At 40.8% G+C, this 13,531-nt stretch overlaps 1 protein-coding gene across 1 annotated transcript; it reads right to left on the bottom strand.

Annotated features, from left to right (window-relative positions):
• Nucleotides 1-1,852: 1,852 nt before the first annotated feature.
• On the bottom strand, nucleotides 1,853-12,247 carry opn8b (opsin 8, group member b; the record flags this gene model as incomplete). The annotated part of the gene is made up of 4 exons (XM_082506218.1): nucleotides 1,853-2,319; nucleotides 3,685-4,013; nucleotides 4,453-4,746; nucleotides 12,133-12,247. 4 exons carry the CDS (start codon nucleotides 12,245-12,247, stop codon nucleotides 1,972-1,974), a joined length of 1,086 nt encoding a protein of 361 aa, XP_082362344.1. The 3' UTR covers nucleotides 1,853-1,971.
• Between the last annotated feature and the right edge of the window lie 1,284 nt (nucleotides 12,248-13,531).

Genomic DNA, 13,531 nt, shown 5'->3' with positions numbered 1-13,531 from the left:
CTCAACACTAAACCAACCTTTCAAAGCCGAATGAGCTGCAAATGAGGCTCTGTCACAACACACTTGTATTAGAGAAGTGTTTTGAAAATGTAACGCACTTCACATTCTGGCTCCACATTTAAAAACAAGGATGTAGACTATGACTAAAAGCAGCCAGTGTTCATGACTTTGACTGAAAACGAATGAAAGCAAAGCCACGTGTGTTCTGTTAATCAAGAACGAACTCTTTCAGATGCTATCAAACAAAAGGACATCCCAATACAGATATTTACCAGCACACACGGCCACACACTGTTGGCATTAAAGCTCCAAAAATAAACAAAGCAAAGAAAATTCTGTCTGTCATTTTAATTTCATCAAAACAAGATAAACTCCAAAGAGAGGGATCCTGTCCCAGATGACGCTGGGCGAGACGCACTGGACCGAGATAGAAAGAGATACCAATACAGTACATGCTCACAACATGGGTGTTGTCAGAATCACTGATTAAACCATGCATATGTCAGGTTGCTGAAATAACAGTACAACACAATACCTATTTAACACATACGGTAACTGCCTGTGCTGTTCCAGAAATAAAATGTCAGTCAAAAATATGATTGTGGGTTTTTTTTTTCAGGAAAACCAGATCAAGTATCTCAAAATAATCACAAACCTATTCAAATACACGTGTATACTGAACCTGAATCATTAAAGTGGACCTATCCTGCTCATTACTAGTCCCGTATTTTTAATACCTAACTCCAGAGCTAGCTCTTGCTTTCCACATTTCACAGTTCAAAAACAACCCTCCATTTAAGCCAGCTTTCTTCTGATTGGCTGCCGCTCTCAAATGTGCTACTGTTCTCGCAGTGAGATCTGTGTGTCTGAGATATGGAGGAGAATTAGGGCCACCATGTTCTCTCTCTCTGACATCAAACAGATCCAAGAAAAGAGAAACAAGTTGGACATTTAGGACAGTGTTTTGGTTCACCAGGACTTCAGTTGAACCCAGTATTTGAAACTCTGGCCATGTTTAATTGGAGCATCCACTACCAAAACAGTTTATGTGACATGATCAGGAAAAGCAGAATAGGTCCACTTTGAAGTAAAAAATCACCTTTTCTTTGCTATGATCAAGGTTTTTGTTGTATTTTTCTGCGCAACCTTTGGTTTATATCTCACTTTTAAATGAAGGAGCCACCTTTCTCAACAATCATTAATTCAGTCTTCTTCACACTACTGGTTGGGACTTAAAGCCAGGGAGTGTAAAATAGGGATCAGCTATTCTTGGTTAAAAGTTAAAAGGGAACATCAGGCTGAAATGTGCCGAGTATTTGGAAACACTGGGAAAGTGTAGCATCTATTGAAAGTTTGTAGCATTGGGCATTTGGCTTTTATATCTATAAACTGGATGGAAAACAACCTTCCCCTATAATAATGCATTCCCACTGGTAACAGCCTGTGGGAAACACTGCAGTAAAATGTGGTGACAACAATAAAAAGAGTGGCCCTAAGTTTTGATTGTTCAAAACCTACATTGCTGCAGAGTGCACATTTGCACAGTTTGAGTATATGTCGCAGTTGATTGTCTTCTCACTCCTCTGCCTCTTTCACATCTCATTGTGTTTGTGTGTATATGTAGTAAATAACAAAAAGATGTTTACTGTGGTGAGTTCTTCAAGGGCACGGGTGTGCTCAGCAGCTCTGTCTCTGAAACGTCTCTCATAGCAGGGTTTCACCAACTGTAAGCACAAATTTGACTCTATATTACAGCTTTTGTTGGCTCCACATTCACAGCATTTAATACATTGTGCAAACACATCCTCCCACATGTCATGGCCAGTCAGAAAAGGGCCAAGTATTACCCTGCTGTGGTATAATACCACACACCGTTTGGAAAGAAACAAACAAAAAAACTTCTGTCTGTCTTGATAACACATTATTTTCAGTCTTTGTTCTCAAGTGTGCTCCAAAAAACAAACCAGTCTTTCAACCCAAAGTCACTGACTTGGATTCTGTGATCTCCTGCAAGGTAGATCGTGGTTGTTCTTTGGGCTTGATGCTAGCACTAACCATGTAAATATTGTTGTCACTGATCGTGTTGGAGACTTTGCACGGCTTACACAGCCACGACAGCTGATTGACCTCCCTTTTGAAGCTTTGGCTGAAGAAGTAGTAGATCACAGGGTTGTAAACAGTAGAGCTCTTTGCAAACATGCACGGCAGCAGGCTGACTTCAGGTGGGATGGTGCTGCTGTCACGGAAAATGGACCACAGGCTTACCAAACCGTAGGGTGTCCAACAGCATATAAAGCCTATACTGATCAAAACAGCAATCTGAAATAAAACAGGAAGATAAAGTCAGCAAAAAACTCTCAAAGTCGATGAAAACAAAGACAAGGCAAGAATTTCATTGGATTATGATTGGGAGCGTCACTGATTTAGTTATGGTTAGAAAAAAAACCCTATCAATTCTCAGGTTTTACATATTGGGACATAATAAGAATGATCTGGTTCTTAGAAAGTCTTAAAATGAGGTAAATAACAACTTCAGGTAAACAGCAACACATCACATCATGGCATTACTTAATAAAAACTAAGCCTAAATGCAGAAGCCGTGTGTGAAAAACTGTCAAGCACGGTGGTGGCAGGTTCATGATTTGGATTCATTTTCTTGCCACAGGACTTGGACACCTTGCAGTCACCGAGTTAAGCATGAAGTACCTGTATACCAAAGTGCTCTAGAGTCAAGGTTGAGGCCATTTGCCTGATGGAAAATGAGTCGTGCAACAGGACAGTGATCCCAAACACGGCAGCAAATCTCCAAAAGAATGGCCGAAGGCACACATATCAAGGTGTAGCGATGGTGTCAAGGTGTCCAGTCAAAACTCAGACCTCAACCCAAATTAAATTCTGTGGTTTAACCTTAAAGGAGCTGTGCATAAACAAATACCTGCAAACCTCACTGAACTGAAAGAAGAGTGAGGCAAATTCCTCCTCAGCATTGTGATAGACTGAAAAAGTCATACAGAAAACCATTTGATGTAATTGCTGCTTAAGGTGCTTCAACATCAATGGTAAATGGCCTGTATTTGTATAGTGCTTTTCTAGTCCCTAAGGACCCCAAAGCGCTTTACACATCCAGTCATCCACCCATTCACACACACATTCATACACTTGTGATGGCAGCTACATTGTAGCCACAGCCGCTCAGGGGCGCACTGACAGAGGCGATGGGGTTTTCCTAATTTTTTGACACACTGCTTCTGCACTGTTGCTTAGGTTTTGTTCAATAAATAATGACATGGTGTAATATGTCATATGGTTTACCTAATTTTAAAACCTGATAAGGACCAGTTCTTTTTTAGTGCCTCTTAATTAAACCATAGACAGAAGGTATGCTTATATTTGGCTCCAGATTGTGACACTTGTGGGTGTAAAATGGATTGGCTTAAAGTTTTCAACAACGAGGTTAAATGTGCTTTTCAGTCCTAAAAAAATTAAAATGAACTGATTCTGAGAAAGGAATAGGAGGGAACTTAACTAACATCAAGCCATTGGTTGACCAAACCACAGGGTATAGTGCTGACTGGATGAACTGTCTCTCTCGATGATCAAATATTCAACAATTTTCAGAATTTTAACCCTTTAAAGCAAACTACAGTTTCAGATCTTTATAATCTTCAGTAAAGAGCGACTCACTAGTAACAGCCTCCGATGGAGCTTGACGATGTTGGGGATTCTGTGGCTGTTGTGCATCGACTTTTTGTAGGTGAAATAGAGTTTGATGGCGATGCCAAAGTAGCAGCAGAGGATGATGACAGTAGGCATGACCAGGTTGAAGAAGAACAGGGAGATAACAAAAGAGAATCCCTCATATTTCATCTGGCCCCAGGCAAGTGAGCAGGACAGGCCAAAGGGTTCTGGGCCGTATCGACCCCAGCCCACTATGGGAAACAGAGCCCAGATCAAAGCATACAGCCAGGACCACAGGCACAGCATCTTCACCTTCTTCCAACTGATTTTCTCCCCTGCAGTGAGAAATAAAGAGAACAGTTGCTTTCTCCTTCTTATATGCAGTTAAATGGCAGAGCTTAGATAAGATCCTATATTTCTTAAATCACATATCACATGCATAGAAATAATTTAGTTTTATTTATTAAACACCGAAACACAAAAACAGTTGCCTTTATGTTAAAACGCAAAAACTCTGTTACACAGTTACACTGAAAACAGGTTTAAACATATGGACGTGAGCGAGATGTTTCTACCTTCAAACAATTAGAAAACATTGCGGATGGTATGTAATACAAAGGTAAGAAGATTTTTATTTCCATTAATTCTCTTTTATATTTGACAGCATGGCTCTTGTCTGTGACCTCTCTGCCGGTTCTATGCATACATGAAAAGAGGCAGATGTGGGAAGAGCATCTTTGGAAACAGTATTTTTGTCAGCCCTGAATTACTTACTAGGTGACTGCAGGTTGAGGGACACAATCAAGCGCACAACAGCCAAGATGGTGAGGTTCATGATGCTGGCCATGCCAAAGAAGAATCCTGCCAGGCCATAATAGACACAGGAAACATCTCCCCCAAGCCAGCGATGGCTCCAGGCAGACGCCACAGCTAGAGGGTACATGGTGACAGCTGCTCCCAGGTCTGTCATGGCTAGATTCACACTCAGCAGCTCCGGCGGTTTCATCCTGGACGACCTTTTGAATGCCACGATAAGGACTTGCAGGTTTCCCACAATGGAGAGCACAGCTGGGATACAGAGGAAGAGGAGAAGATGATATAATGAATAGAAGTCTAGCTACACAAACACACATGCCGTCTGCAAAGGTGTTTAAAGTGGTTGATGCCTTTGGATGCATATTAATCGTGCGTTAAATTATGTCAAATTTGTCCTTTAGCTGTTAGATGATTTAACAACAACAATAATCAGCATTCACTGGCCTTGATTGCGGTACGTGTGAGGTCCACATTACTGTTCCCCTGTGTTTGAAGAAGTGCATATAAGCACATACACTGACACACAGGTTAAACACACAGTGCATTAACAATGATCCTGATCTGTGTAAAAACACAAGACTCTGGATGGATGTTGGATTTGTTTCTCTGGAGAGGAGTGCGACCACACGGTCGTTACATCGTTTATTGAATCCACGGTAGAGGTTTAACTAAGGAAGAAGGACAGCTTTACCCACTGGCTGCCTGCAAATGACACACAATGCTAATCTTTTTAAACAGCCTCACAGCCCATTACAAAATGATTTGACCTTTTCTTTTATAATGGAAGGTAAAAGTCAGGCGAGCACCTAAGTGCAGCTTCAAGGTTTGTGTGAGGTGCTTTTTTATTACTAGTTTATACGCTTAGACCACAATTCAGAGATAAATACGTCACTTTTTACTCCTCTATATTTATTTATTATCTTCTGTAAAATAATTGCTGCAAAATCACATCTGCAGCACAGTTTAAAATAAATAAATAAATAAATCCATCAGTAGGAAAACATTACAATGTACTGTTTTAAAGGAAGGAATTTTCTTTTTTGGGTATCTTTTGACCACACATTGATTTTTTTCCATTCTCTATTTACAGAAATCTTAATGAAATCTTAAAAAAAAAAAATAGATAAGGTAGTGTTAGTTGTTGTTTCTGACTCTATCCTCTCGTCTCCCTGCATTTCTGGAGCAGATGTATAAGACGGAGACGGAGATAAGGTGAAGCATTTTGCACATCAGTTTCCACACCTCAGGCAAATCTGTGTTTCATTAAACTCACTATGACATTTGCCCCATTAAACCTTTAGGGGATTATTTTCCTGATAAACACAAGATGTTTTTGAAATAGGCCAACCAGCATCTGACCATAGCCTGAAGAACTATTCACGTCTGCCGTTTAGTCTAAAGGCCAATAAGGATATTACTTAAAACATTGTACGTCTATTTGAGCTATCTGAACAATACTGTTTTTATCACACTGTTAAATATTCACATATAAGGGTAATCTTTTACCTCTGACCTCTCAGTAATACAGAAAACAACCACAGAAAGAAAACCATAATGTTAGGGCATTGGCAGGCGCTCAAAGCTGAAAATAACAGTACTTATTTCTTTCACATTTCAAGCAGAAAGAAGTCATGATTACGTCAGACACAGATTAACGCTAACTCTGTTGCCTCTCTTTTGTTTTCCTCAGCACAAAGCCGCCATTGTATCTCTCAACATGTGAACTTGACCTTGCCTAGCAGCCTTGCACATGAAGAAAGTTTGTAAGACTGTAAGCTTGTATTCACTGGAGTGGGTGATTCGATGAATTTCCTGCCAGATCGGTGAAATTGGTGAACGTATACGGTGATTATCGCTGTGATTAGTGTAGAAAGAAGAGCCTAGCTTCTGTTTTTGGCAGAGAACAAAAGGACAACAAAGGTTTAAAAAATCACTGATGTGGGGAAATAAGAGATGGGATTTTTTAAAAGGAGGCACAAATATTTGTTGCTAGATCAGCTTTTGATGCTGGTCTCACAGTCATGGTAAAGCAATGGCTAAGAGAATGAACTGATGAGGATGGATAATATCTAAAAAGAAAAGTGACAATAAAGTGTTCTGCAGGGGAGGAGAGAAGTGTACACATTGTGTTGAAGTGCTTTTAAAGTGCTCATGTATAATCAGCTTTCTTCACAGCCTCCGCAGTGTTGAACTGTGAGGTTCGGTTGGTAGATTTGGATCAATGCCCGTGTATTTCAGAGAGATAGTTTTCCAGTACACTTCATATGCTTGACATCAGCTGTCATGACAACACCTGCAGACTGTTAGGTGGCATTCACCTCTAGAGCAGTAATAGAAATGTGACTGACTAAGAATCCATTAACTGATGTCAAAAGGTGGAGAACATGAAAAATGTGAAAAATGTCCAGATGCTGAATGATGACCTGCTGAGCTTCAGGCTGTAATTAGAGCTAGCCTATAGTGTGCCACGTCTGCTCCTTGGCTTGAACATGAAACAGTTTCCAGAGGTGAGGATTATTCCTGAGCAACCTCAGCTTAGAGCACTGTGTACTTTCCTCTCACTCTCTTCTACTGTGGGTAATCTTGTTAACCTTTCCCCGTAAACTAGAACACCAAGAAACTCCTTTCCTGCACCTGCTTCTGTCTTAGCGCTTGAAGGACTACTTTAATGTTGCAGAAGTCCATTGTCTTAAGAGGAGTTCAGCATTATGGCCGCATATATTATTAAAATCAGACATCATGAGTGAGAGGTCTTGGTAGCCGGGAATCGGTCTGCCAGGGGCTCCGCTCCTGGCAGACCAGCGTGTCCTGGATCTCCTGGGCAGATCCAGGACACGCTGGAGAGATTTTATCTCACAGCTGGCCTGGGAATGCCTTGATGTTCCTCCGGATGAGCTGGAGGAGGTGGCTGCGGAGAGGGAGGCCTGGGATTCTCTGCTTAGGCCCCTGTGACCCGGGCCCTGGATAAGCGGAAGAAGATGGATGGATGGATGAGTGAGAGGTGGATCAAGCTCATAAGTTGAAGACACTTATAAGGTAGTAATTTCTCAGTCACAGGTTCAATAAGCCCTAAAGGATCCTGCTTTTTTTTCTGTTTGACTCTAAATCATACTGGAGGTTACAACATGAACATAATGTTTATTTAATAAGAGTTGAAACAAGCAATTAAACCATAAACTGATTAGAAAGATTTTTATTGAGGTTTTAAATCAAGTGATGAGCCGTTTCCCAACTTTCCTTGACTTCATACAATATTTCGCCCACCTACTGGCTGTTAGATAGCAGGTATACATTGTTTTCATATAACGTTCATGCCCTGTCTTGCTGAACAAAATATTGCATTGATTTTTTTTGCTGGAAGCAACCTCAGGGAAACAAACAGATGACAAAACTAACAGCATAAATGCACTTCTGTGTATATCAAGCACTAAGACAGACTCCTTCGTCGTGAAGGGAGATTCTCTGACAGTCTCCCTACACAGGAACTCTTGATTTTATGTAAGATCTCCTTTGGGACTTTTTAAGCTCAAAGCCCAGTGACCCGATCCTCTGAGCAGAAGGAAGAAGACTTGGTGGTGGAACGAGGCTGTGCAGGAAAGTATTCAAAGGAACAGGTTAGCAAAGAAAAAATGGGACAGTCAGGGAGATGCAAAAAGTATACAGGAGTACTGGGAGGCTATGCACACAGCAAAGAGAGGGGTGGCAAAGGAACGGACTTTAAGTGCGTTGTATGTGGACACTAAGAAAGGAAAAAAAGATTTGTATCAATTGGCTAGCAAGAGATTGAACTGGAAAGGACGTGCAGGAGGTTAGGGTGCTTAACCCTGGAGAACCCATGGGGTCCCCATTGGTTTACTAGGGAAACCATGGGGTCAAATTTGACCCCATGGTTTCTCCAGGGTTAAAGATAGAGGAAGGAGTACTTTAAGGAGCTGATGAATGAAGAAAATGAGAGGAGCCCTCACTTCCTCCTGACTAATCCTCTGCACTTCCTGATTCAGTAACTGCAGAGGATTAGTAATGAGGAAGTGAGGGCAGCTATGAAGAGGATGAAAAGTGGAAAGCTGGTTGGTCCAGATGACATACCTGTGGAGCTATGGAGATGTCTAGGAGAAAGCACAGTGGACCAGGTTGTTTAACACTGATTCCAGTTTTTATGAACAAGGAGGACGTGCAAAGCTGTAGGAGCTACAGAAGGATTAATGAGCCATACAATAAAGACATGAGAAAGAGTTGTTGAAGCTGCATGGTGCACTGTCTTCTTTCAATATGGAGAAGGTTTGGACACATGCAGATGAAGCACATGGATATAATGGACAACGGATGCTGAGCATGGAGCTGCCAAACTGAAGGAAAAGAGGAAGACTGCACAGAGATTCATGGATGTAGTGAAGGAATACATGCAGAATGGTGATGTGACAGAGAGGAAGGGGTGAGGTGGAGGCAGATAATCCAGTGTGGTGACCCCTAAAGGAAGCAGACAAAAGAAGAAGCAGTAGGTTTGAAAACATGTGTCCCTCCTGGACAGACTGGATGTGAGAAAGACCTGTAGAGATCCAACTGCAGCAGCATTTGTGATCTATGGATACACACAGGGGTAAATGAAAAGGGGTCAATTATATAGTGGTATGACAGCCCTTACTGTTAGATTTAGACAGACAGATGAAGAGGCTGTTTTCATCCTAATCCATACATGGCTTAATAATGGTCTACTGGTACAGCATCGACACGTAGGAGAAGAAGTAACAGCGTGTTTTATATTTAGGGTGACTTTTGCTTAAAGGTCACAACATGGGACAATGTAAAGACGCAGCTCCTTTTTTTTCACGGGTACAAAGTTTGATGATTTTATTTGAGTTAAGCTACAACATTAATAGAAAGGATGGGTAGTTCTAAGAGTCTTTCTCCCACTGCACTGTCGCTTTTTGTTTGTAAAAATTGTAAAAAGATTTTTAAAAAATGTAAAAGCACATCTGCAAAGGATACACCTGTGGATCTTTGACTATAGCTTCCTTGGCAACCATTTGCCCACCAGACTGAACAGACTGAGGAACTAAAACATCCTTCAATGTGGAATAATAAGACTGACATCCAGGTCACAGGAAAAAAAACGGAGGACAGAGGGAACAAGGAGGTGCAAATTACAGAAATGAGAAAATCCCTTTGTGGTCCCGTCGTTGTGATTGTTTGCCCCACCTTAACTGCATCTGCCTCTGCTTTTGTTTAATCATCCCTCTGTGTCTGTAGTCTTGTTCATGGTGTTTCATGCTCCTGTTCCTCATGCTGCTCGTCAGATGTTATCTCTGACTCTTTTAGTATCCTTAACTGTTCGTGCAAGTCAAATAAATGGTCATCCTTTTGTTTGGGTCCCCTGTAGACCTCGCCCCGGTAAAGGTCTTTAGTGTTTAACCCTCACAGATAAACATAGGATCCTTTTGTTTCTAAGCAGGCATGCTTTAAACAATGCAAGGGCTAATTTGAATCCAAAGGGAATTAATTTTCTTTTTTTAATCTTTGGCCATTCTGCACAAAGTCAAGGGTGTAGACACTGTGTGGGAACATCAGGATAAAGGGACTGTACTACAAACAGTTGGAGTAGAATGGTTTAGAATAGGAAGTCAATCGGATTACTTTAATGCAGCTGTAGCTAACTTGGTCTTCTATCATTATTAGGGGGGAATTCAAACTGTTACTAAACTTTTCTTAGCCTTTTAGCAGCTTTTATGAGTGTGCACATGGACGTCTCCCTGCACACATGTGCTGTTTTTCTGTTCCTGTGATGTGACTATGACTTCAATCACTGGATATAATTTGTCTGTATTTGTGTGAAATTTTCTGGGAAGAAACTTGCCTCATAACCAGAAGCAGAGCGATGGTGTCGGGACTGATTTCAGTGGAAGTGATTGATTAAGCCCTATATAGTGTATTTCCCCCCCTGTGGGCAGCAGAGAACCGAACAGAAATGAAATCAGACCAGGCTTTGTATTAATCATCCAGCATCAAAACGCAGCACGGTTTATCTTTCTCTAACTTCTCTTAGCTTGCATTATTTATCCAGCTTCCCTGTAGCACAATCTGTCAGACTACAAACTACAGCTCATCTATGTTTTTATCTCAAAGCATTGCAAAGCATTGCTGTCCTCCCAATCCCACCACGTCACCACCTAAAAACACATGAAAGGCCAGCTACATTCTGAAATCATGTTTGATTCTAAATGCAAAATGCAGCACAAAAATAAAATAAGGCACACATTTCTCATGCTGGATAACAGAAAGATCAGCAGGGATGACCTGCAGGTATGAGGTGAATGTGGTTCCCAGACAGAACAACTACACCAACTGTTTTTGTCCATTAGAAGAACCAATTCAATACATCAAACCTCAAACATTTGGATTATGAACCTCTGCTGCTTTGCTTCATAAATCCTGCCATCAGTGGATGAAAGGGCCGGTGGTCTTTGTCCTCGGCTGCTATTCTCCACCCTCTATTATTTCAATCTATCAGTCTATCTTTGGTTGTGCAGTAGACTTACTGCTTAATGATGCATTTCCAGGCAGATAAACTGTGCGAAATAGCAGGAGGATGACTGAGTCTCTGTGCTTCTGTCCGTCTTATTGATCAGGAGATCACAGTAGCTTTGTGGAGATTTCTATGTTTTTAAAGTCTTTACCAGCAGGCTGGACACCAGAATTATCCCTGCACTGAATTCTCACATTAAGTCTGCACATGCACAGACAGACCACACCCCCTTTGGTCTCTCACCTGATAAGTGCCCCTTTGGTAAGATTTTTTTCTTCCCAGTTTCTGTCTGGCGTCATTTCAAATTTTCATTTTAAATATGGCCCCTGGCATCAGTTCTCAATAAAAAGCAAGGAAATGCCTCACAGCTGTGTTTCCATAATTCTTCTAACCCTCCTGCACCCCAGGACCTCCTTCCACCTTTTTCTGTCATCACAGCCACTGCACGCATTTGGAGCACCTTGAGGAGCAGCATCCTCTCTGACCTCCGTTCATTGGTGACAGGCAGGTAATGATAAGTGAATGATGGTAGTGTTTACCTCGGCCTCGTCCATGTCTGTCACTGTAATGATATATAATATCCCAAACATAAGTAATAATAACCTCCTCCACCCCCATCCTGAAGGCTGTAGTTTTTCTTTTAAATAAACTATTTTAGTAAACACAGAATCTAAGATCTTATATAAAGGGCGGCATACAAGGTTGAAGACTTACTTCTGTCACTTAGGATTATTCTGAAAGTTATATTATATATTCTCTGAAACCTAAGACCACTGTTCTCCTTACCTGACTGTACCAAACAGATTTCATGCAAATACACTACACACCACACAAACTTACTCTAACCTTCTAAATGACGGTGTGGGATTATATTATCATGAGATTATATTTTTTTCCCAGTATTTTCTCAGAAAGCTGCTTTGAACTCATGTGCGCAAAATGGATTATAAAAAAAAGATCACGCTCTTTTAATTCAGTTTAGGTCTCCAAAGCCGGGAGAATAAGTCAATGCTATTGAAGAGTATATTCCCAGACAGGATTAAGATGATCAGAGATGGGAAGCATTCAAAAACCATAAACTGTCATTGTTTCTAGTTTAAGTGCGATTTTCAACTTACTTAAGACCAGCAGGTAGCAGCCCGTGCCGATGTCCAGCGCCGGTGATAAAGCAGAGGTGTACTTATCCATGAAAACAATGATCAGTAACCAAGATAAAAGAAAAGTGATCCTCATGCGATCCCGACGAAGCGGAGAAGAGTCAGACTGCGCCTCTGCTGCTGCTGCGCTCCGGTGTCAGAGGCATCTGTCCTCAGGAATGAAGCTGAGACACGTACCGGCTGAAGCCTCGTGCCTGCAGCCAGCGTGTGTTGTCAGGGTGATGATGCGTAAAGAGAGGATCATCCAGCGTCTCCAGTGCCGTGGTGTCACTGAGCGTTAGATGTCAAAACGGGAAAACAGGTTTATGTTAGCTTCAGGTTGAGTTAGGTGAGAGTGGAGTGAGCTAGCCAGAGACCACAAAGTAAATAAATAAATATACAAGTTAAAAAAAAAAACTCAACCTTTTACCAATTAGACACAAAATATCCTGTTCTCAAATTTTGCTTTGTTGTTTTCAGTGAAGTATCTGAAAATCCCCTTTATGTAAATGGAGTCAACAAAATATTTATTGTATCATTATTTCTTCTGGTAGAACAAAGATAATTGTTTCTGTGTAAACAAGATAAGAAAAAGTTCCCCAAAATAAACACAAATACATACAAAATAAATACAAAAATAAATACAGAAAACAAATACAGAAAAGGGACTAATTTCAGCTATCACTTTTAGGCTAATAGACATAAAAGTTGAGGGGGCAAGGCTCTAGAGCAGGGGGCAGCTGCCCCCCCTTGCCCCACTGTAGATCCGGCCCTACAGTTAACTTTTGCTTACTCAGAGTAAGACTGCAATGTAAAATTACACAACATGAACTGCTATAATATGTAGCACGAGATCCATTAAAAACTGGCACAGTAGATTTAATAGCTTAATCGTTGAAATGCTCATCGTTAAAGTGGTGGTTAAAATTACCAAAGTAATTTTGCCTCTGTACATAACCACAATGTATTTTAAATATACTTTTGTGTAAACAGTTTTCAGGGGATGAAAAGTAATTGGACAAAATACCATCTTTTTAAATATTAGAAATGTTTTAATAGTCAAGTAAACTAACATGAGTCTGCTGAGCTACAGATAAGGAGGAGTATGGTTCATCTTATTAAGACATCACATTAAAACATCATGTGGCAAATTCCAGGGGGAGCCTTTAAAATACTGATATACTAACATGCTCATTATACCAGTTTTTTATTGTCAAAAAGCCCCCAAGAGCACTTATTTCTCAATCTTCAAGGAAGGCAAGGAGGCAGGATACTTTTTTCCTGTTCATTTTCAGGTGACAAAATGCATCAAAAGGTCTTAACAGCTGGGGTAGACTGAAATTGCTTTCTCCAAACCAAGATTCCTCTGGGTAGATATAAA

Source organism: Aulonocara stuartgranti (assembly GCF_965226115.1).
Source record: "Aulonocara stuartgranti genome assembly, chromosome: 15".
In the NCBI taxonomy this organism is placed as follows: Eukaryota; Metazoa; Chordata; class Actinopteri; order Cichliformes; family Cichlidae; genus Aulonocara; species Aulonocara stuartgranti.
Note: the sequence above shows the minus strand (reverse complement) of the source record. Positions and strands in the feature narration are given on the sequence as shown.